A 26,346-nucleotide genomic window follows, 5' to 3' on the forward strand; every position below is an offset into this window, starting at 1 on the left:
GCCAAAATGACAATAACCCCAATAATTCCAACTAAAGTAAAATCCTAGATAGTGTTCTCTATTCTTAACTGTTTTCTGAATTTGGTTTGACAATTAGTTTTTCGATACATGAGATAGTGGTATCATGAACTGGGTACAGCTTTAGAAGCTCACAAACTTATACACTCCAGCTCTGCTTCTTTCTTGCAAGCTCTTTGAACTTGGCCCTTGAATCTCAGTTTTCTTATCTGTAGGATGAGGACTCCTACCTCACATCACTGCTTTACAATTAAAGTAGCATAAACAAAATCCCTCACACAAAGTAAGCACTGAATAATTGTTCATTTTTATGATTCCATTTAGCTTCTGTAATTAATTAGTGAACTATTTTAATTAAAATATCTCATATATTTAATTCATTGCTTACATTATAAAGCTAACATTAGTGAACTCTAGGGGTGATGATGCAAAAGTATAATATAGAGTCCCAACAATAATAACATATATTCTTTGAAGGAGAAAATGCAAGGTATCATACAGTGGAGTGCTGAGTCCCAGTTCATCTTTTTTAGCATCATGTATTTATTACCTGCCTCACACCAAGAATTTGTGCCCTACTACCACATATATAAAATAGAGTAGAAATACAATGAATTTTATATAGATAAAACACAACAGAGGAAAGAAACCCCACAGAACAGAAAGATGAAACCAGATACTCTAGTTCAGAGTCCAGAAAGAAGAAAGTCAGGGCAAGTTTCAGGAAAGACAGACGTTGACTAAGATAGAATCAGCCAGGAAAAGAGAAAGACAGAACTCTGAGAAGTCAGCAGTGTGTACAATAGGATACTTCCTAATTTATGTCTCTGCCCTCCTCTGCCTCACGTGCCACTTGCTGGTCCCCACCATTGTCCTGGGTCTTCTGTGCTTAAGAATTTTCTCCAGCTACAATCTGGCCACTGAAGAATGACACATCCTACAAACACTTCAGAACCTGTTTTGCTAGGAAGCTTTACCACTCACAACCCTGTGGCTTTTTAGATAGATAGATAGATAGATAGATAGATAGATAGATAGATAGATAGATAGATAGATAGATAGGATAAATAGATAACAGATAGATGAATAGGTAGTAGATAGACAGATAAGTGTATATATCCTATTCCGTAAACTCTTTCATAGTAAGATTCCATGCATAATTTTCATGATCACAGAAACTAATATGAATTCAAGGATGTTTTAATTTATCATCATGATTCTCTATAAACTCAGTACTATCCCTTCATCTCAGGACACAGTGGAGATGCTCTGAGACAAAAGTTATGAGCTACTGAGGAAGTATTTTTCATAAGTAAAAGATCTCTAGGGAGCATGGTACAGCAATTCTCCCACATCATGCTTGTCTAGTCCCCTCCAGCTGTTAAAATACCATAGACTGGGTGGCTTATAAACAACAGAATTTATTTCTCAGAGTTATGAAGGCTGAGAAGTCTAAGATCAAAGTGCTGGCAGATTCAGTGTCTTGTGAGGGCCTTCCTTCTGGTCAATAGAAGGCAACTTCTCTTTGTGTCCTCTGGTGGAAGAGGCAAGGGATCTCTCTGGGGTCGTTTTAATAAAGGCACTAATCACATTTGTGAGGGTTCTGCTCCCATGACCTAATCACCTCCCAAAGGCCCCACCTTTAAATACATCACAGGAGGGATTAGGTTTCAATGTACTAATTGAAGAAGAACAAAAACATTTAGACCATAGCAATGCACACCTCCAATAAACTATATTATCGCTTCCATATGTCTGTGAGGTAGTTTGTTGCAGATGATAGTACCTTTTATGTGGCTATCACCTGAAAAGAGATCTTGTGCTTTTTAAAGTTCAGGATTATTTTACATTATACCTTTAAGGTATAAAATAGCCAATATTTGTTAAAAATATGTTGAAGGGAGGTAAATTATTTACATAGGCATAAATAATTTCCTTCATACTTCTAAGTATAATCGCTAGGAAATTAAAGACATTTTTCAACTCTTTTGTAACCATGAAATACTTGAACCCATCCAAAGAATAGAAGATAAAGGATAAAGGGTAAAGGACAAAGGATAAAGAAGATAGAATTTCATTAGCCTTAAAACACTGCTATCCAAGTATAAATGAGAAAATCAGGCAACCAAGAAGATAAAACTAAGTCTGGATAATCAAATTTAGGCTACAAAAAGATAAAACTCAGATAAAATTAAATGGAAAGCATACAAAGAAAGGGAAGCAACAAAAACAAGAATGCTAAAAAACAATTACTAAGGAGATGCAGTGAAAATAAAATCAATTGTAATTTGAGTTATAAAGGATAAACATTTTTAGCTGTGTTTAATACTTGCAAGTATTAAATATTTCAGAATCATAATAATTGTAAAGATGTCTTTGACATTAATGCATAGGAAACTGGACAAAGTCCAAAAAAATGAATAAAGACTTAATAAAACCCAATTATAGTTTAAAAAAACAATGAAAGTCTCTTCCGGATACATAAAAAAACTGAACAAAACTAAGGAGTACAGAGTTGACTTGTTTGCTTATTTCACTTTTAGCAACAGTCAAGAATAAAGAAGCATCTTTCTGGAAATCATTATTTTTCCCTAATTTGAACCAATATCACAAGTGAAAACTTGGACCAAACTTAAGGAAGTTTTTTATTTCCTTCAATTCAAGAAAGAACGATGATAAATAAAGTAAAATGAGGTGTTGAATGAAATGACATTTTTAATATGATAGCCATTAAATAGTTTAGTAACTAGTTTTAGATTATCTACTTACAGGACAGCACTTGACTTGGGGCGGATGGATGTGGGTCCAGATCTCCAGGCATTTGTCAAGACAGCAAGTAATTTAATACAGATGAGTGTTAAAGATACAGATATATATTTGTTTAATTGCTGAAAAGATGGATTGGTGATCATGCTGGGGTTGAAAATTATTTGGTTGTTATCCTTGAAAGAACTTGAGGAAAGTATTCATATAAAGAATTTATAGGAATTGTATGAATAAGGAAGTGTTTCAAAAGAAGGAAGCATTGATCTCTAAGAGGAGAAAAGCCAGTGTTACCACAGGGGCAGCTGATATGATAAGGAGGAAAGGGTAAGAGAAGGGTCCCACCTGTGCATCATGGCACTGGGTGATATGAATGACCTAGGAGAAAGGTTAATTGTGAGTAACTTTGCATCTAAACCTGATAAACATTTTCTGTTCAAACCTGAGAAAGGAGAATTGAGATATCACTTTATCACTGTTGGAAGTCCTGATCGAAGCCCCTGCTGGGAGTACATGGTCCAAGTTGCATGAGTTCATATACCTGGTCTTCCTTCAGTTATCTGTTCAGCAAACTTGTAGGAGCTGTCTGATCTGTATCGGACATCTATTAACGAAGAATTTGGGCAACAGAACTTTGCTGCATCTTTTCAGCTTTAATTATTCTAGCAATTCTCTGAAATGGAGGCATCATAAAATTCAAGTTAAAGATTTCTATACACTCTATATACAGTGTATTGACAAAATTCTTAGAAGATTTATGAAATTCAACACATAGTTTAACTTGAAAACCAGATAAAGATGTCAATACTCCAGATGTCAAGCTAATAATTCGATACATTTGATATTCTGGAAATACCCAGTTAGGGTTTTATTTGGAGGAAAGGATAGGGCTGGAGGATCAGGAAGAGAGGGAGTGAGGTGACTCCAGTAAGACAGGGTACTCATCCCTGCTGCAGAGCTGAGAAGGCCTGTTCTGTTATCCCAAGTCAGTTCTGGCTCCAAACTTGAATGTTCCTCCCAGGAAGCCAGAAGCCCTGCAGTCAACTGGATTCACCCCTTCTAGAAGGTAGTTTAGCACAACTAGTTGTGGAAACATGTCCCTTGTGGGGTCTCATCTCCTGTTTGCTGAACAACTACTCAAAGTATCCCTTCACTTCACATGGCATGTTATGTTGAACTGTCTCGAGAGAAATATTAGCCAATTTTAATCAGGACACTATGTCTTGCCCTCTATGACACTTTATTCAGACATAACTTCTTAGCTGCACTTTACCGAAGCATCAAATAAGAATGATGATAATAATAATAAAAATGAAACCAATAATAACAATACATACATCATAGGACTGTTCTCAGTGTTCAATGAAATAATACATATAACACTTAGAAAAGACCTCAGCACCTAATGAGCATTCTCTAAATTTTAGGTCTTTTTAAATCACACAGCATTCACTCCCTGTGTTGAGTTCTGGCAAACATGATTTCCTTGGTTTCAGTACATTACTGGTGACACCACAGAGCCCCTTTTAGGTAAGTTTCCCCTAGAAGCTACCCAGTGCATTGCCACTTAATTCAGCCCTAAATCATATTGGCCTAGTTCCTGGTAAAATGCTCTCAACACAACTATGTAAGTCATGCTGTGTCCCTGACCATTACCTCTACATGTCCTCATTTGGCTAAAGTTTACCCATTTTCAAAATTGGGATATAGATACCCAAGTAACAGAAGATTATGTGACATGATATATATTTAGCACAGGGCTAGATGCATAGTCTCTCTCTGTCTCTCTCTGTCACGCGCACACACACACACACACACACTTTCCCTTTCTCTCTTCCTCTTTCCCTCTCCCTCCTATCTCACTCCCCCCTCTCTTTCTTCTGTTTCTTCCTCTCTCTCCTGTCTGTCTTCTATTTGTTATTCTACTACTGTTAAAAGGACAGTTTATATTATACATTTATATTAAAAGTGTATATGTTATAGGCTGGTTCCTTCCATCAAGAAATGAAAGGTATAGATACAATTATTTGATTTTTAATGAGAATTCATTTATCCCAATGTATCAACATTCATTAGATTTGCATTTTAAGTGTGGAGTATAAAGATCAATTTAAGTAAAAGAAAAGTAGATTGTAGGGAGTAGAGGAGGAGATAGTTTGTTAATTAAGGCATCTTTTGGCCTCTGTTGTTATAGGCATAAAACTGATTTTGCAAACAAAACAACTCTAGCCCATTTGGGATTCTTGAAGAAGGTAGGAAGAAGAGTGGGGTGCCTGGACATGCCCCTCTCTTCAACTTTTCTCTCTGTCCCTTATGTCTATATTTTGTCTTCCTACTTTTTGGAATGAAGGTTTCCCAGGTTCCACTTTCACCAAGGACTCTGTACCCCCTAAGCCACTGCCCCTGCCTTTCTCTCACCTGCCTACCCTACTGTGGCATGGTGCTCATGAAGTTGGCTTGTATTCACCGGGTATATGTGGCATCCCCAAATTTGCTGGCCTCAAGCCCTCCAGGATTCAAGCCATTAGGCCCAGATGTGAGGTTCAGGAGTAGATGCTCTAAATGCACGGAGGTGAGAGAGAAAAGTAACATAAGATTGATGAGATGGAAATCCCCTATATGGAGCCTAAGAAAGCCAGCCCTGATATAAAGGTCTGGAGGAGAAAGCTGGGCCAAACATTGACGAGTACAAGTCAGGCTAGTTGTTTTAGTGTGTATCTGTTTATATATACATGTGGATTTTAATGTTTATACGTGTGATGATCGATGAGGCTGAAGGGTGAGGGCTTCTTGTACATATGAATGAAGTTAATTAAATTGTCCTATGGTCTTTCCAAAAACTGTTCAGATTGATATTAATTATAGATAATGGAGCATTAAAAAATGTGAAAAGTGAAAAACTACAAATTTGACTGTATATAATCAAAGATTAATGCTAATATCAATGACATCTGAGTCATTAATCCATTACCACCTAATCATCACCATGTTTATTCATATCATAAATATATACCACCTATGTCAGAAAAACTGTTTTAATTTTATTGAATTGCAACAGTTTTCATGCCTTGTTGGTCTTATGGCATTGGTGTCCAAGAAATCAGCAAATAGCTTTTGTAAAGGAGACATTGCTTATTAAATATGACTTTCTTTCTATGACTTTAAAATACATCAGTAGATCATATACATTTCATCAAAATCTATATATTGAGAATTCATATAATGAGAGAATCCATTCAAATTAACATTGGGACTAAAAGATGTGAAATAACAAGTATTTTAATTACGTAGAAAAGTTACTGTCGTCAATAAACATGAATTGGCTCTTGTCTAAATTTATTGAAAAAGAATTTGTGATTGTATGGACTTTATAACTGAAACTTGTTTATTAAAATTCATTCATAGCCGGGCATGGTGGCTCACACCTGTAATCCCGGCACTTTGGGAGGCCGAGGTGGGTGGATCACCTGAGGTCAGGAGTTTGAGACCAGCCTGGCCAACATGGCAAAACCCTGTCTCTACTAAAAATACAAAAATTAGCTGGGCATGGTGGCAGGCACCTGTAATCCCAGCTACTCGGGAGGCTGAGGCAGGAGAATCACTTTGAACCTGAGAGGGGGAGTTTGCAGTGAGCCTAGATTGCACAACTGTACTCCAGCCTGGGTAACAGAGCAAGGCTCCATACCACCACCCTCCCCAACACACACACACACACACACAAACAACTAATTTATTCCACAAATGTTTATTAAGAGCCTACTTTGTGCCAGGCATTGATCTAACCTCTGGACATACATCTCTGAAGGAAATGAAGGTTTATCCTCAGAAATGTATGTTCTAATAGGAAGAGAAAGACAGCAATGGAATGTATAGTAATACAGACACTGACTATGCCCTAAAGCAGGCTATAATCATAGTGGTCTTTGACAAACAGTCTTACCAAAGAGTTTAGTCAAAAGTCAAGGACCCTGAACAGAATATTGCTGAAAACTTATCAAATATTATTCTTGGTATCTGTGGTTACAAAATATAATTATTTAAGTTAAAAAAAAAAATCCTTTACACTGAAATAACGCTTCTATTAAGGAGAGTTATGGAGATGATATTTCCAGCTACTAGTAGGTAGCCTGGATTTGTTCACACTTAAAAAAAAATTAACTTTGAACAGTTAAATATCTCCACTTCTGCTTCTTGGCAAGAAGGTGAAACTTAATACATAACAAGGAAGTCTTATGACATAGAAATTCTTCACTGGCATGTGGGTCCTTCTGCATTTTAAATAACAACTGAATTTCAGACATCCTAATGAGCACCCAAAGGTGTTTTTGAAACCATGTTCTCCTTTGGAGTGTTTGGGAGAGGCAGTGTTCCTGGGCTTCTGCTGCATGCCGGGCATTGCTCTCAGAAAAGGACAGTACAAGCCATAATGAAGGCAGAGCTTCCACCTTGTCCACTTGAGTGACAGTGTGAAACATATTCAGATAAGGATATGCCCCAAATACTGTCAAAGTAGAGAACTGAGGACTAAACTGAGGCCCCAGGGGTTGGGGGTGGGGGAAGCTTCTGGAGAGGCTTCTTGCAAGAAGGAGCAGAGTGCCTGCTACATAGTAGGCACTCACTGAGCCTGAGAACCTATTATGTGCACCTTCTATGTAAAGCTCTGGGGATGTAAATGTGAAAATGTGCAATATCTGTTTTGCCTAAGAAGCACAGACTGTTTGGGGAAATAGACAAAAACTAAAATGGATAATTGCTTTAATAATTGAACATACAAAGTGTATCAGAGGTTCTCAGAAGAAAAAAATTTAGCAGAGTTTCAGAATCATATATAAATTTCAGTATTCTATAGTGGTTAAAAGATATATGAACCCAACTTTTAATTTATATAAATACTAAACAAGGGTTTTTATATTTAGACTTTCAGTTTTGCGATTCTTGCTAAATATATGAATCTATTCTTAATCCAACATTGTTCACGGATGGCAGTTTAGTAGTACAAATTTCATTAGAGAACTTAACTGCTATAAGTTGGGGGGAGGTGAAGGAAATACAATTTTCCCTAGAAGATTTACATTAGATAGAGTAGTTACAGGCTGTAGCATCTCCCCTGTAATTTTATGAGAATGGTATTACCCTGGCTTTCACTGTGTGATTGCTGGTTACCTTCTGTCAGTGAGCAACAGTCTTACTGCAAAGCAGGAGCACAACCCGTCTCTTTGTCTCCGTGGTCAAATCAATTACTTCTTAGAAAGTCAATTTTTTTCAAAATGACCATGTACAGGAGCAAACGCAGACATCAGAGATGTAAGTAAAATTTGACCCAACTTTTTCATATCACTGGAATAGGGAAAGCATACTTGATTTCTTAAAAGACTAATCATGACTTCTTCAGATACATCCTGGTAGTAGAAAAGATACTGTAGCTTTTTTCACCCTAACCTTTATCTTTATTCCTGTAACATGCATGAAAGATGTTGAGGGGAGAGGGGATAATTCACTTGTTACTATGGAAACCCTTGGAAAGGTTTACAAAATCAACAGAGAAACAGATCAAATGCAATTTCAGTCTAGCTCAGCATCCTACATTCAGGCATGATCACTGGACAGTTCTCTTTTTGCTTTTCTAGGAGTGATAGATTTTCTTTCCTGGAAGTCTATTGAAAGGTTTGAGAAGCTAGCCTAAAACTTCTGTTTATTCATCCAATTTCAATTACAACTCTTAGGAGGAAGAAAACAGTTCAGAATGGAGGGGAGAGAGTTAATTGTGAAGGACAAGCTGAATATTTAACAGGATATTCATTGCCAAACTTCTTGGTCCAGAGCATGCTAGTGACATAATTCACTACAGGCACCATTTCAAAGGGTTAAAAGGAGTCATCTGCAGTCTCCCCTAAAGGAACTGATTCTGGCTGAAAAGGAGCAGCACAATTACCCTGGCCTAAAGTCCAGAACAAAGATTATTATGGAAATGAAAGCTATCGGAATCTCGCTAAAAATCAAACGATTGTTATAACAACACTATTTTACGGTGAAGCAATATGCCTCTCATGAAAAGCTTTACAATCACCTCTCTCTAGTAAGTCTAACTCTTTATCACTTTACCGTTTCTATTGTCTAAAGTAAATAATACCATATTTAGCCCAAAACGGTCTGTCACTGTCTCTATTTATCGTCATAGACAGGTAACGGCAACTTATACTATAGACAAAGTCTGTACTTTTTCGTTATTTCTTTTGATGTCTTTAAATGTTATCAAATGTTTTGGAAATCAAAGTCTAGCAGTCACAATTATACTATCAAAAAGCCAATAAATCATAGATAATTTTTAGTGTGATAATTTATTATTTGGTCTATTTTCACCTAAGATCTGAAAACTAACATTTCTCCTGTTCGAAGAAGTTTCATGCACCACAGAAAGCTCTGAGGGCTAGGCTGCCAGTTTGATTCTATAAGCTTGATTGCCTTTTGATGCCAGTTCTTTCTTGTGATAAAGAAACAACATATGATAACTGCTACTTTTTTATATAAAAATGATTGGTGTGAAGTCTACACATATATTGCTGATTAATTTTCTTGTGATTTCCTCCTACAAGAATAAATTTAAATTATGTATATATTTGAAAACCATCTTGTGCCTTTACTCCTGTATCTTTTATATATCCCTCATTGTTTTTTTTTTTTTCTTGTGGGTTATCAATGCCTTAATGCACATGGAAAATAAGATATTCACAGAAAAATTATACTCAGTGTCTCCCCTTAAAATGTGCTTGCTGAAGTCTGCGATTAAGCAGCAGGAAGAAATTGTGAATTACATGAGACAAGTCAGAAGACGTATAATTATACAGGCATAAACACAGTAGGGTGTACTGGAATGGTTCAGTTAAAAAAAAAACTAATGTATTACTTAAGTTTAATTGTATCAACTATTTTATGTTGCATTAAGTGTTTCTATATTCTAATAATATAAAATATCAGAGAGCAGGAACATAATAAAATTAAAGTATATAGAAAGCTTAGCAATAAAAGCAAATAGAATCCTTAAATGAATTTCTTACACTAACAATATTTGCAAAAGTAGAATATAATACAATTGTTTGCCATCCAATAGGTAAACAAAAAAACTGGAATTTTCCCATCACCAAAATCCAGGGGATTTCCATTTTCAATCATATATTTTATGTGTGTGTTTTTGATCGTCTAAAAGGCATAAACTCACCTAAAGGCAATTGTAATCCAATTAAGGCAATAATTGTACATTAAACAAAACCTCACTGTAGGAAAGAAGTATTCATACAATTTTCTTTAAAAATGAGATAGTACATAAATCAACTTTCTAATTATTCTCTTTATCCAAAGATTTAATATGATATCTTCTAGTAAAAATAAGTGTTTCCTTTCAGAGGGTCTGACAAGAGGAAAAGTAAAGGTGCATGTGGCTATGTCAGGAGTTTGAGGAAAAAGGGGAGAACAAAAATACTTATAAGAGAGATTTTAAAGTATAAATTGTACTAAACCTTTGAAGATTCATGTGGGACTTTGAAATTCATTCTTCACTCATATTGAGATTAGTTATTTATAATTCACTATACAAGAGGAGGAGAGGGAGGAAAGAGTGCCCATTGCCTGCTCCTGATAGAGCAATTGCTAGGTAAAAGGAACAGCTTAGTGTTCATTCAGATAACAGATCTTACTTATGCAAAACTGCATTAATGACTTTCAATTAGATACAGAATTTTTTGAGTGGTATTAAAAAATGTTTGCATATATCAGAGGCTGATATTGCCAGAGCCAAACAGGTACAGAACAATTTAAGGAATTTTAATACATGTAAACCTATTTTTACAAATCAGGTTGATTTGGGAATTAACATTTAACTTTTGAGTTCATTTAAATATTAAGTTTTTACACATATATAATAACAATATTTATTTTACTGTAAAGTTTATGTTTAAATTTTCAAAAATTTCTGTATAAAGCAAGGAAAACCTGTAACCTCCCTTGCTGAAACTCCACATGACCTTGAGAAAACATTTTTGGGCTTTTATAAAAGACACATGAAGGTACATTCTTTAAAAATGAATGTTTTTAAAACACCGATGTAGAGGAAAAAGTAGAGTAGAAGCCATAGAATTTTGAAAATAGCACAATACCTGTACCATGGCAAAGAAAACAGTGTGAATCGAGTTTCAGGTGTGTAACATTTCATCTTATTTTACTGAATTGGAACAGATCATGTATTTTTTTATTGCTAATAATATCTTTGGGTGAGCTTATCGACCTTATCCATATTATCATTGGAAATACTTGATGAGATCACTTCAGAAATCTAAATACTAGTCATCATAGCCCTCTGCTTATGGTCTTGGCCAATATCTGTTACTCCTGTGGGTTGCAATCTCTTCTTTAACTTTAGTAGATTGCTCTGAGAAGGTGTTCTGTAGGGTACCTTCCATCTCTAACCCTCAGTGCCTCCATAACACAGCCTTCATCAGGTCATTCCCCTACTCAAAGACATTAATGGTTTCTCACTGACTAGATAGATAATGGTGACTCTGGGCTTGTGTGCTTCAGATCCATGGTTGCCCATGGAGTTACTACAAGGTTACTGCATATTTTTATATAAATATGAATCATTGTATAATGAAGAAAGATATATGTGTATATGGACATACACATGTGTATATATACATAAACATATACACATATATATGCTTTTAAAGTTCTAAAATATGTTTAATAAAAACATGTATTTAAAAGGTGGTACTGCATTTGTAATAGCTTTTTATACCATATATTTTATTTTAAAAAATAACTATGGTACATGCAGCCCTCATTATGTTTCAGTATTCTTTAAAAAAAAAAAACTTCATACTCCCGAAGGTTGAGAATCACTGAACTGGAAAGCAAATACAAGCAAGACCTTACAATACAGAAATTTACATGATTGTCATCCACCCACTACTTTCTTCTCTTCCTGATACCACCTATATTCTAGCCTCATCAAGCTACCAACTGTCAGCCAGGTGCAGTGTCTCATGCCTATAATCCCAGCACTTTGAGAGGCTAAGGCGGGAGGATTACTTGAGTTCAGGAGTTCAAGACCAGCCTGGGCAACATGGTGAAACCCATCTCTACCAAAAATACAAAAATTAGCCGAGCGTGGTGGCAGACACCTGTAATCCCAGCTACATGGGAGACTGAGGCACAATAATCGCTTGAACCCAAGAGGCAGAGGTTGCAGTGAGCCAAGATTGCACCACCGCACTCCAGCCTGAGTGACAGAGCTAGACTCCATCTGAAAAATACAAATAAACAAAAAAGCTACCAATTGTCCCTGAAATTCACTATATACTCTAATCTCTATGCCTTTGCCCATTTATCTTCTTGGTGATAGATGCCCTTCACTTGCACCTTCACACCTCTCTGTTAAAGGTTTCACTCGCATGCCACATCCTTCCTAAATGATTCCTCAGTTTCTAAGTCAAATCGTTCTTTCCCTTCTCTCTTTTCAGTTCATATATATATATATATATATATATACACACACACACACACACATATACACACACACACACATATATATATACACACACACACACACATATATATATATACACACACACACATATATATATATACACACACACACACACACATATACACACACACACACACATATATATATATATATACACACACACACATATATATATACACACACACACACACATATACACACACACACACACACACACACACACATATATATATATATATATATATATTTTTTTTTTTTTTTTTTTTGAGCCAGAGCCTCAGTCTTTCAGCAAGCTGGAGTGCAGCAGTACAAGCTGAGATTGCTGAACTACAACCTCTGCCTCCAGGTTCAAGCGATTCTCCTTCCTCAGCCTCCTGAGTAGCTGGGATTACAGGTGCCCACCACCATGCCCGGCTCATTTATGTATTTTTAGTAGAGATGGGGTTTCACCATGTTGGCCAGGCTGGTCTCGAACTCCTAACCTCAGGTGATCTTCCTGCCTTGGCCTCCCAAAGTGCTGGGATTACAGTTGTGAGTGACCGCACCTGGCCTCAGTTCATATATTGTAATTTTTCTTAAAATTTCTATATTCTGTCTTATATATAGAAAATTATCTATTTACACCACTAATCTCTTTCTTTCATATAAAGTATTTTTTATATGAAACTTATATGGAAGTTTCTTTCATATAAGGCATTTTTTATTCTTGTTTGATACATCCTCAGTGCGTGCAAAATATGATGCTTTGCCCATCAAAATCCAAGGCTGTCTAATGAAATTTATTGACTTAAATACATGTTTTTGACCACCTATTACTTTCCAGAGATAGCTCTAATGGTAGGGCTATAGCAACAAACCAAACAACATTTTATTGAAGATAAGATGACTCACAAATAAATATATAATATGCGATGTAATGCTAAGAGCTATGGAGAAAAATAAATCTAGTAAGGGAGAAATGGAGTTTTGGAACATGGGGTGAGGAATTTCTATTTTCTATGGGGAAGTCAGGAAAAGCCACTTACTAAGGGGACATGTGATCAGACAACCTAAAGAAGTGAGGAAATTGGTTCAGTTTCTTTCTGGATAGTTCCAAGTAGAAATAGCATATACAAAGTCCATGAGGAACTTTGGGATAATTGAAAGACCAAGAAGGAGTCCAGTAAGTAGAGTGAATAAAGATGAGGTCAAAAAAGCATCAGGAACATTGGATAGAGTAGGACACACAACAGAATTTAACTGAAGAAGTCTTGTTTAAAGGTACTTATTGAAATTCACTATTATAAATTAAATAGCAATATAAAAATGGAGTATTATTTAAAACAAATACTTATATTGATACCATGATTTCTTTGTAACTGTGAAGACAAAAGAAATAATTTGTTATTACCAAATTATTTCATATCTTAAGTGTTGATCTTTTTTATTACATAACCAGTTGAAAATGTGATCTAGGTTTTAAAACTTTTTTTTAAGTTTATACCAGAAAAAAAAAAAAAAATGTTTAGGCTTGATAGGTAAAGGCTCTCTAGAGGGCACTATTAAATTCAATCTTTGATTTATCTATTATTGATGCTTGTAGGGAATTCTGGTATGATATCTGCAATGTCTTCAGCCTTTTTTTATTCTCTAGTTCTAATATGAATTCTATAACTGGTAGAAATTGAGAAATTGTAATTTTATAGATTCTTCCATGGAATCATGTGTGCATGGATAGAATCAGTGCAGTCTGATTGAGCATGAACAATGAGACTATAGATGCCAGTCTGGGAGCAGAGACATACAAAGGCTGACTGATAACACCCCTGATACAGATTGACCTTAAATGGAAATACATGTTGGTCTGCCTCATATCCTTAATCACAGACTTTCACAGGCTCTAGCCTGTGACTGGTTCTGCCTGCAGAAATATATTCTGTCTCTCTCTTTCTCTCTGTCGCAAAAAATCTGATGATCTGTCCATGTATTTTTCTGTTTAACAATGCCCCACACACTCAAAGGTCACTTTTGTGGAGGGTGAGCATTTGTCCATTTCTCTTCTGTACTTTCAGAAAACAACTTGACTATCATACATCACCTGCTCTTTTCTCAGAATCTGTGCTGCATTTATATCTACACTTGCATAAAAACCATGGCATTGACTCTGTCCCCAAGTGTTCAGGTAAATGTCCTCTGCAGAGTATACTTTATCACTTCAAAAAATGTTACACTAAAAAAAAGTTAATTTGTATTTGTTGATAAGAATTACACATATTGATAAAAGAATTATGCATATATATCCTAAGTGTCTTCTTGACACTTAGGAAAATAAGATTGGTGTTAAATGAAGATGTTCGTCTATCATTTTAACATACTGTCATGTGGTTTGCAAACATTTTCTCCCATTTCATGGTTGTCTCTTCACTCTGTTGATTATTTTTCTTTGCTGTGCAAAAGCTTTTTGGTTTGATGCAATTCTGTCTGTTTTTGCTTGTATTGCCTGTGCTTTTGGGGACATATCCAAAAAGTTTTGGCCCAAACTCATGTCAACAAGCATTTCTTCTATGTTTTTTTCTAGTAGTTTCATAGTTGTAGGTCTTATGTTCAATTCTTTAATTCATTTTTTTTTTTGTACATGGGGTGAAATAAGGGTCAAATTTCTTTCTCGTATGTATGGATATCCAGTTTGCCAACACCATTTCTTGAAGAGAGTATACTTTCCCCATTGTGCGTTCTTGGCACTTTGGTAGATCAGTTGACTAAAAATGCTTAGACTTATGGCTGGGCTTTCTATTCTGATTAATATATTTTCAATATTAAACTCTTCACATATTTTTAATATTCAAAAAGCTTGATAGTAATAAAATTAGTAACTTGACTGAAAAATGGACAAAGAATGTGAAAAGTCATATCTCAAAAAAAGACATATAAACGGTCAACATACATATGAAAAAAGTTTAAAATCACTAATCAGAGAAATACAAACTAAAAATTAATACCACAAGGATATATCACATCACATCTGTTAGAAGAATTGTTATACAGTGATATGATAGCAAGTGTCAGTGAGTACATAAAGAAAAGGGGATTCTTTACACTGTTGGTAGGAATGTATATTAGTACAACCATGATGGAAAACAGTGTGAAGGTTCCTCAAACAATTAAAAATAGAACTACCAAATGATCCAGCAATTTCATTTCTGGGAATATATTCAAAGAAAATAAAATTAGTTATCTCAAAGAGATATCTCTACTTCCATTTTTATAGCATAATTATTCAGAAAAATCAAGACTGGAATCAACATAAATGTCCATCCACAGATAGGATAAAATATATGATATATATATATATTTCATATAATATATAAATATCACATCTCAGATATATACATCTCATATATGACATATATCATATGTAAATGTCCATCCACAGATGAATGGATTAAAAATATTATGAGATATATATATCTCATATAGTTAGACAGATACACACACATACACACACACACACACCCTAATGGAATACTAGTCAATTTTTAAAAAGAAGGAAATCCTGTCACTTATAGCAACATGGATAAACCTAGAAGACATTGTGCTAAATGAATAAGCCAGGTACAGAAAGATACTGTATCATCTCACTAATATTTGGAATCTAAAAAAATGGAACTCATTAATAGAAGCAGAGAGTAGAATGCTGGTTACCAGAGGCTAGGTGGGCAGAAAGGGCAATGGGAACATGTTTGTCAACAGATATGAAATTTTAGTTACAGAAGCAATAAGTTCAGGAGATCTATTGTGCAACATGGTGACTACAGTCATAACAATATATCATATGCTTGAACATTGCTAAGGGGGTCGATTTTAAATGTTTTCACAAAAAGACATGGTAACGGATATGTTTAATTCATTAAGTTGACTTAGCTACTCCATAATACATACATATATCAAAACATTATATATATATATAATTTTCATTATTAATCAAAAAACTAAAATAAAATAAAATACTGTCATGAATGCAAGCAGTTTGACATGACTAAAGAAAAGATAACCATTCATAAGCATCAATGTAGAGTAGGAAATAGTGTTTTTTGTGCTCTAATATATGCCATCTTTGAAACGACAGAAAGCAACTTTCTTAAAAACCATGATCTGGCATAATTATGTGTTTTGGGAAATCTTTTTGGTTGAGCAAGATAAAATCACCAGTTTTGTAAGTCAATGGTTAAATCTAATAAATACCAGCTATTGCATAAGTGGGCAAGCAAAGGGGAGAGGTGGGTATCATAAGCCATTACGCTTGGCACAAGTTGGCATTAAAAGCATAGGGCTGTTACAGTTAGCCAGGTGTGAATACTTGATACACTAAAATTATCTAATTACATTAGGGAATATATGCATTATTGTTCTTTAGGATATGTAAGGTTAAACTTTCTACAAAAAAATTGAAAGTATGTTCAGTGTCATCAACATAGATTAATCAGATGACTTTATTTTTGCAAGTGATATATCAGAGCTTTGAAGATTATCAGAACTTTTCTAGAAAGTATCTACCTCCAACTAAACTTAAAATGTTGATTATAAGCATTTGAATTCTAATTTTACATATTTTATCATTAAAACTTTGTTTTCATCCAAATGGAAAATTGGGTAGTTCTAAATGAATTGGGTAATCATAATAAAAATGAAAAATATATTGAATGTTTACCATATATCAGGCACTGTTTTAACCATTTTGTTATAGATGACTAATGTAATTTACATAAGAGAGCAATAATCAAACATGTAATAGAATAATGAAGTAATCTGTGATATTTCATTTTTATTATAATTTCAAAATGCTATGATTTTATTTCTAATCTCTAGGAAATTGGACACCCAAAATTAAAATATGAACACTGCATAGAATTAAAAAGCAACCTTATATATCTCCTAAGGAATCTAATAAATTAACTTTAAAAAGCAAAATGTAATGTTTTACCAATATCCCTACCCTTTAAATCATACAGAAACAGAAAAAATATATGGAGGAAAGTTTTACATAAATATATGTAAACAAAGTATCTGCAAATGAATGTATTTGCCTCATATGCTATCTTTTCTGCAAAGGAATGAAAGATTTCCAGAACTTAGAATAAGTGAATTTCTCTGCAGTGATTTTAGTAATTCGTTGTGAATCATTACACACTCCTTGATCTAGAACAGCTAAGTTACTTGGCATAATCTTTTGATTCATTTTCCTTTTTCTTAGTTATTGATTTTCTTCTTACAGAATTGCACCCTTATTTTAACAATGGAATTTCTGACACCTTTAGTTATATAGGGAAGCATTATATATGTGTAAATATTGACTCACAGTATTAATGGTCTATTACTGACATATTATCTCTAGAGCTTCATTTGCATTTAAAATAAGAATAAAGTCCACATTTATTTCCTTAAGACTCCTGATAGAGTATGTGGCATATATTTTTGTAATGTTCCATGCCTTGGGCTACCTATCATTGGAAAATGTTATATTTCATATTATACGATTCTTTAGACCCCTAGTAAACCTGAAACTGCCTTAGAGGAACAGCTGAATGTATTTCCTTAAATAAACACACTTTGTTCTTCAAATTGCTAGTATTTGTCTTCTTAATAGGCTCCACAGGCAATAGGAATGTTGACTTTGAAGTCACCTCTGCTAGGTTCATGTAGATAAGTCTATTTCATACCTTTTTCTTCCCACACTTAACAGTGTCTTTCAGCTCACATTTGTTTTAAGACACCCATAAATGCATACAGACTACATGGAATATTTACTTTTTATTTAATTTATAGTCTCAGTAATTAGTGAGAGGCTGGCTCACAATTAAATAAAAATAAACTTAGACAAAACTCAGAAAAGGTTCAGTTTTAATTGAGGTATGAGGAAAAATTCATTTAGTTGGTCACATCCTTGGCTTTCATATGGTAGCAAAAGAAAAATGGTCACTTGAATTTTACAAGTGGTCATAAAATTTTTCTCAGCACTGAACTGTCCTCCAGAGCTATTTATATGAAGCTAGTCATTTTCGAATGATCACTTGTAACATAGATGATACACTCAATTTTGATAAATGGGTCCAAACTGTCCTAAAGAGACTGTAGCAGTAACACTCCATGAAGCTTTTTAGAATTTGTTTGCTTATTCACTATCTAGACAGAAATATTTTGCATATTTTTCACCATCCCAGTTTTCAAGAACCCAAGCTAGAGTTTGAGACAATTCTATTTGAATGTACACAACAATGTATTTGATTTTGAAACAAAAACAAATCATTAAAAATTCTACTTTAAAAATATTCTTTGAAACTTGAGTATCTAGGAAAAAAGTTAATAACCAAGCACAGGAACAAAATACAAGAAATTGTAGCATAAAGATCATAGATATGCTTTGGGAGGCCAAGGCGGACTGATCACCAAGTCAGAAGTTTGAGATCAGCTTGATCAACATGGTGAAATACTGTCTACTAAAAATACAAAAATTATCCAGGCATGGTGACACACGCCTGTAATCCTAGCTACTCAGGAGGCTGAGACAGGAGAATTGCTTGAACCCAGGAGGCGGAGGTTACAGTGAGCCGAGATCATGCCGTTGCACTCCAGTCTGGGTGACAGAGCGAGACTCCGTCTAAAAAAAAGAAAAAAAAAAAATCATAGATGTGTTTGTTACTAATATTCTCTTTTTGGTCTCTGAAAATGGGTCCCTGGAAATTAGAACCATATTAAGTTAACCATTTCTTATATATTAGAAACAGCTGTTTATCAGGTTAAAGATGCTGTATTTTTTGTACTGTATAAACAGCCATCTAACATAGTCATTTGTTTGGGGAAGATACTAGCCTTTGATAATACTATTTCTCTTAGATTACTACTGGCAGCAATTAATCAACAGTTGTAGTAATTTACCCTATACTTCAAGCCGAATTAACTGTCTTGCCTTGTTTATTTGAATATTAAAGGATAATGTGGCATTGGGCCTGGAATTCTCAGTAAGTTGCCCACGTTGTTAATATTTACCAGTATTAACTTAGCAATAGCCTAAAATGTGGAAGGAGTATCTGTTTTAATATTCATTTTAAAAATACATGTTTTAAATATTGTAATTCAGCGTCATCACATCAGTTATGATAATTTCATTTTGGGTCCAGGATAATTAAATCTGGAAATGTGTAAGATGTACTACAATGATAATAATATTTCATTATTCTTTGTAACTAACTTTCCAATCACTGGTATAGATTGACATTTGGAATATGACTGTCATCACACAATTCTTTACCCTAGGAGATTTCCTAATGGGCATTTTATATACCTTGCTGTAGCCTTTTATGTACTTAATAACAGTACAATTTCATGTAGCTTCATAACAAATACCATTGCCATATTTATGTCGTAATAAAACCAGTTTAAGGTATTTTTATGAAACTATTTATGGCTTTTAGTCATTATTGAGTTTTTTATGACTATTATAAAGTGGTATGACTTAAGAAAAATTATAAACTCCCCTATGGGTATTTGTCATGATTGAAAACAATACAATTCTTTTGGTTGTTATGTCTTGCGAAATTTTATTATCTTCTGTCTAGAAAAGCAAAATACTAGGGATCTTCAATCAGATTATTGCCAAATTGTTAAGATTTTGTTCTATGTATTGAATAGAAGCATATATTTCATTACTTGCCCCAATTGGAATAAACATAAACTGCCAAATTTCCTGGAAAATAATATCTCTAGAGGTCGTTTCAGTTGATAAGTATGTGTTATCAACTAAAGGTTTTATTTGTTCCTTCTTGTAGGTATTCTGGGTCAGTTTCATTATTATTAACTGAAAGCCTTAGTATTATTTACTCATACAAACTATACTTCTTAGTTGCTATAGTAAACAGATTTTTAAATTATTGCATAAAATTGTATGTTAAGAAACATTGTTTGGCCGGGAGCAGTGGTTCATGCCTATAATCCCAGCACTTTGGGAGGCCTAGGTGAACAGATCACCTGAGGTCAGGAGTCTGAAACCAGACTGGCCAACATGGTGAAACCTCATCTCTGCTAAAAATACAGAAAATTTAGCTGGGTGTGGTGGTGCATGCCTGTAATCCCAGCTGTACAGGAGGCTGAGGCAGAAGAATCGCTTGAACTCAGGAGGCAGAGGTTGCGGTGAGCCAAGATCACACCACTGCATTCTAGCCTGGGTGACAGAGTGAAACTCTGTTTAAAACGAAAAGAAAAGAAACATTGTCTGATTTTATGACTTTAAAAAAGCAAGGCATTTCTTGATCTGGTATTATCTTAGTTTGAAGGTTGATTTGTTGACATCTCACCTTGCATATTTCAGATTAGTATATGATACTGAAAATTCTTTCTGTTCTCTGAAGCAGTCTTTCCACCATTCATACTTTATGTTGTTTCCATTTTGAACACTCTCCTCTCCTCTTTTCTGAGCTAATTTCTACTTATCCTTCAGGTGCCAGTTTAGACAATCACTTCCTTCTGATACATTTCTATAAGCTGCTGGTGGCTAGCAGAGTTTATCTTTGTTATGGATTCCTCTGTAACCTGTATGTATTCTGTATGTAATTGATAATTTATCTAGTCATTTGACTCTAACCCTGAAAGACAGAGATCAGGTCCCTATTTTCATTCTATATCCCTAGCATGGTCTGGCCTAGGAAGCCCTCAATTAATAGACTTTGAAGGCTAAACAGAATGGATTGCCTTACTTATGTACCTGTTGTAGCAACTAGAAATTTTAGTCATTTGCCCCAAATATGTTACTATGATATAGGCTGTTGGTGAACTATCTTGCCTTTTTATATTCACGGATGTGTATGCATGATATCACCTGCTAAGGCCTTTTAGTTCTCAGTTTTTGGAGTTACTTTTTCTAATGACGACCCTAATTTCCTTATTTGATGAGAAGTATTAAAAGGAATCTGAAAATACTTATATCCTGGGCAATTTAACAATGTTTAAGGAATACTTTGAAAGTGCCATAAAATCCATATTGTGACTTTCTCACAAGCCTATTGTTGTACTATTAAGCAATGATACTAGTTTCTAGTTAATTCATGGCTTATCTTTTATTATACTTTTTAAAAATTGACATAAAAATTGTACATATTTATGATGTTTTGATACATATATATTGGGTAATTATCACATCAGGATATTTAGCATTTTCATCATCTCTTTGTGGGCAGAACATTCAAGATTCTCTCTTCCACCTATTTTGAAACATATCATGCAATATTGTTAACTATAATCAACATACCAGAACTTACTCCTGCTATCTAACTGTGACCATATATAGTTAATCAATTTCTCATTATACCCCAGCCCCTTCCCCTCTCCAATCTTTGGTGGCCACAATTCTACTCTCTACTTCTATGAGACCAGCATTTTTAGATTCTTTATATAAGCGATATCATATTTGTATTTCTGTCCTAGCTCACTTCACTTAATGTAGTGTCTTCCAGGTTCATCCATGTTGCCACAAATGATAGGATTCCAATCTTTTTTATGGCTAAATAGTATTCCAGTGACATATTGTATTGAAATAGAAAACCCCATCTTAAAAAATGCGTAGAAAAAAAAAAAAAAAAAAAAGCCGGGCGCGGTGGCTCAAGCCTGTAATCCCAGCACTTTGGGAGGCCGAGACGGGTGGATCACGAGGTCAGGAGATCGAGACCATCCTGGTTAACACGGTGAAACCCCGTCTCTACTAAAAATACAAACAATTAGCCGGGCGAGGTGGCGGGCGCCTGTAGTCCCAGCTACTCGGGAGGCTGAGGCAGGAGAATGGCGGGAACCCGGGAGGCGGAGCTTACAGTGAGCTGAGATCCGGCCACTGCACTCCAGCCTGGGCGACAGAGCGAGACTCTGTCTCAAAAAAAAAAAAAAAAAAAAAAAAAAAAAAAAAAAAAAAAAAAAAAAAATGCGTATGGAACCACAGAAAAAATAAATAGCCAAAGAAATCTTAGGAAAAAAGAACAAACTAGAGTCATTACACTACCTGACTTCAAAATACACTACAAAAACTATAATAATCCAAACAGCATGGTACTGTCATAAAAATAGACACGTAGACAAATAGAACAGAAAAGATAACCTAGAAATAAACCTGTATACTTACAGCCAACTGATTTTTGACAAAAATGTCAAGAACATATAGTGGGGAAAAGACAACCTCTTCAACAAATGGTGCTGGAAAAGCTGATTGTTTACATTTAGAAGAATGCAACTAGACCTCTGTCCCTCACTGTATATAAAAAAAAAACTCAAAATGGATTAAAGACTTACATACTATAAAAACAGTAGAAGAAAAATAAGGGAAATGCCTTATGGCATTGGTCTAGGCAAAGTTTTTATTTAACAAGAACTCAAAAGCATAGGCATCAAAAGCAAAAGTAGAAAAATAGGATTTCATCAAACCAAGAAGCTTTGGCACAGCAAAGGAAACAGAGTGAAGAGAAAACCTACAGAATTATGGAGAATATTTGCAAACTATACATTTGATAGAGGGTTAATATCCAAATTATATGTAGAACTCGAACAACTCAATAGCAAAAAAAAAAATGTGATTAATAATGGACAAAAGATCTGAATAGACATCTCTCAAAAAGAGACATATAAATGGATAACAGGTATATGAAAAAATCATTAGCATCACTTATCAGGGGAATGCAAATGAAAACCACAATAAGATAGTATCTCACCCAGTTAAAATTGATATTATTAAAAAGACAAAAGGTAACAAATGCTGGGGAATATTTAGAGAAAGGGAAGTGGGAATGCAAACTAGTACAGCCACAATGGAAAACAGTATGAAGATTCCTTCAAAAACTAAAAATAAGGTGGGGCAAGATGGCTCACATCTGTAATCCCAGCATTTCAGGAGGCCGAGGCAGGAGGATAGCTTGAGGCCAGGAGTTCAAGGGAAGCCTGGGCAACATAGGCTTCCCTTTTTTCTAAAAAAAAAAAAAAAGAGAGAGAGAGAGAGAGAGAAAAAAGAAAGAAAACAACATCTAAAAATAAAATAAAAATAAAACTACCATGTGACCCCCAGCAGTTTCATTACTGAGTACTGGGTATATACCCAAAAGAAATGAAATCATATGTCCAGATATATCTGTATTCCTATGTTTACTGCAGCACTGTTCACAATGGCCCAACATATGGAATCAACTCATTGTTCTTCAACAGATGAACAAAATGTGCTGCATATACACAGTGTAATAGTTTCTGTTTAAAACTTATTATTTTATCATTTTAAGAAATAAAGACTCATAGCTGATAACACATTCAGAATTAAAACTTATTTCGCTACATTCTGTTTCCTCCCCCAACCAAGAGTTGTCTCTGCTGCTAAGTGTTGTTATTCACTAAATCAATTTTGCATCAGTTAGAGGAACAAATTGTTTTTCCACAGATTTGTAGCTATTAATCTCAGCAGGAACTCAGTGAATGATTTTTTTTAAACATCAACATCAGAAAGACATGGACGGGAAGGAATAATTTGAACCAAGTCCAGGACATACTGGCTGAATCTATGAAAGTTAAGACTTCATGTCATATAGTAAATCTTTGTCACTAATTTATACCACTTTAAAATTTGGGGATATGATTAGAATGGTCTACAATGTATTTTCACTGCCCACTTTCTTACTCTGTTCCTTCATTGTGTTCTCCATTATTATTGCTACTCAGTAATGGTATCAACTGGGAATTCTTGAATTGTAACTAAAAGCGACCTCATTTCTAAAGCATTTAAAGTTATTGCAGGTGAAAGCTCTCTCAAGGGCTTTCAGTGTTTCAATTACATGGATGTACAATCTCTGTCAATAATGAGTGCCGCACATTAAATTAACTTGAACAATTACAGCCCAAACTTATTCTCAGCTTTGGAAAATTTCTTACGTAAAAGCTTAGAATGTAAGAATTGAAAAAAAAGCTATTAGAATAATGCAGATACTCTGAAAGGACTCTAGATTGCTACACATATTTCTTTCTTTTCTGAGTATAATTGAGATTTCCAAGAATTTTTACTGAGGGTTCATTTTACATTCTGGACTTGGTGATTTAAAAAAAAAGATAAATTGTTAAAAGAGCAATAAGTAATTTAATAAAGAATTGAAGACAAAATATTGTATGGTTGATAAATTCATATCAACCTTTTTAGCTGAGGTGATTAGAACACCAGGGTAAAGTGGCCAGGGTGGTAGTGTTGAGCTCTCTGTGGCCCAGGTAGTTTATCCTCTTTGTGGGTCACAGACCATTCTGGGCACCCTGCCCAGACATTCTTTAAAGAAGGACCTGGTCCCAACACAACAGTAGATGAAAGAGAGAAACAGGTCAGGGTCAATACACAGCCATCAGAACTACAATGTCTCAAGGTCAGTATATTTCTAGAGTGATTATATATAATATGTGTATATATACACACACACGTATATATACACACATATACAATGTATATTGTATGGTATGTGTGTTTATATATAATATATACAATCACTCTAGCAATATACTCACTTTACATATGGATACACATAACATTAGATATATTTATATTTAGTGAAAATTTTGTATAAAAAAGGGAGAATAACTGTGTTTGAATAACAATTATTTGTTTTTGTTTTAATTTATAAAGGCAGTAAAAATCAACCAGGTTCACTTCATTTACTTTTTGATCAGGTGTCAAATTCACACACTTGAAATTTCACAGGACACAAAATATTTACAATTTCAAAGGGTCCTATTGTGGGGAGGGGAGGGGGGGAGAGATAGCATTAGGAGATATACCTAATGTAAATGACGAGTTAATGGGTGCAGCACACTAACATGGCACATGTATACATATGTAACAAACCTGCACGTTTGGCACATGTACCCTAGAACTTAAAGTGTAATAAACAACAACAACAAAAATCTTGCTTCACTGAAATATATGAAGGTAGTCTCAATATTTTTCATTATATCCTTGCATGCATAAGTAAAATTGTAAATAATTTAAAGGACACTGAAATAATTAAGTATGCTGTTGTCTTTTCTCTTGAGGCATCAGAATGGGTATAACTAAATTTATGTAGGAAACTTGATTTTGTTCATCATGAAAGAACTGAAGAATCTTAGATTTGTTTTATTTATTTATTTATTTTTTTGAGATGGAGTCTGGCTCTGTCGCCCAGGCTGGAGTGCAGTGGCGCGATCTCGGCTCACTGCAAGCTCCGCCTCCCGGGTTCACGCCATTCTCCTGCCTCAGCCTCCCGAGTAGCTGGGACTGCAGGCGCCTGCCACCTCGCCCGGCTAATTTTTTGTATTTTTAGTAGAGACGGGGTTTCACCGTGGTCTCGATCTCCTGACCTTGTGATCCGCCCGCCTCGGCCTCCCAAAGTGCTGGGATTACAGGCGTGAGCCACCGAGCCCGGCCCAGATTTGTTTTATTGAGGAAGGCTTAGGCTTGGTTCAGGCCCTGCTGTGAGAAGAATTAGCAAGAAAAGTTCCAGCTTTGTCTAGTTAGACTGACATTGTGTCATGGCATCTTTCTTGATAAGTATAAATTTACATCTCCACTACCAGTGCAGTACTGACTTACTGGGGATTTGAACCTAAAGTTATCACATGCATCACACTTTATCACAGAGGTTTTCACAGACTTAGATTCAGTTGGGCAGAATCATCTGGATAGTTATTTTGATTCTACGCTCCAGTTTTTATAAACATAACGCAGCAATGACATGGAAGAAAGCAAAAAGACTTCAGTTATTGAGGCTAAACTTTTGATTTCATAGAGGAAATAGGTTTGTTCTGTTGCCCACCAGAAATGGTAACTAATAAATGTGTCTTTCCATCTTCCTTCTTTGAGGAACTAGGAATTTCTACAGCATTAGTTACTTCACTTTTTTTAGAAAAGGAATGTTATCACTGAAAAGTTAAAATTTAATATTCACATGATAATATTCTTCTCTTCTGTTTAACATCAATCCTTAAGTAGTTATTTTTATTATTGCAATATTCTCTCT

The 26,346-nt window shown here is 34.8% G+C and overlaps 1 protein-coding gene across 22 annotated transcripts in view; it reads left to right on the forward strand.

Annotated features, from left to right (window-relative positions):
- RALYL (RALY RNA binding protein like) overlaps positions 1-26,346 on the forward strand; it is a 737,403-nt gene that overhangs the window by 524,127 nt on the left and 186,930 nt on the right. The window contains exon 1 of one of the 22 annotated variants that reach the window (XM_010381742.2): positions 7,959-8,085. The exons of the other annotated variants lie outside the window; for them this stretch is intronic. Within the exon in view, the coding sequence (XP_010380044.1) occupies positions 8,049-8,085 (37 nt within the window). The 5' untranslated portion in view covers positions 7,959-8,048. Of the gene's footprint in view, positions 1-7,958; positions 8,086-26,346 lie in introns of those variants that run through there. 22 annotated transcript variants of the gene reach the window in all.

The sequence above is a fragment of the Rhinopithecus roxellana genome, chromosome 9, assembly GCF_007565055.1.
Source record: "Rhinopithecus roxellana isolate Shanxi Qingling chromosome 9, ASM756505v1, whole genome shotgun sequence".
Lineage (NCBI taxonomy): Eukaryota > Metazoa > Chordata > Mammalia > Primates > Cercopithecidae > Rhinopithecus > Rhinopithecus roxellana.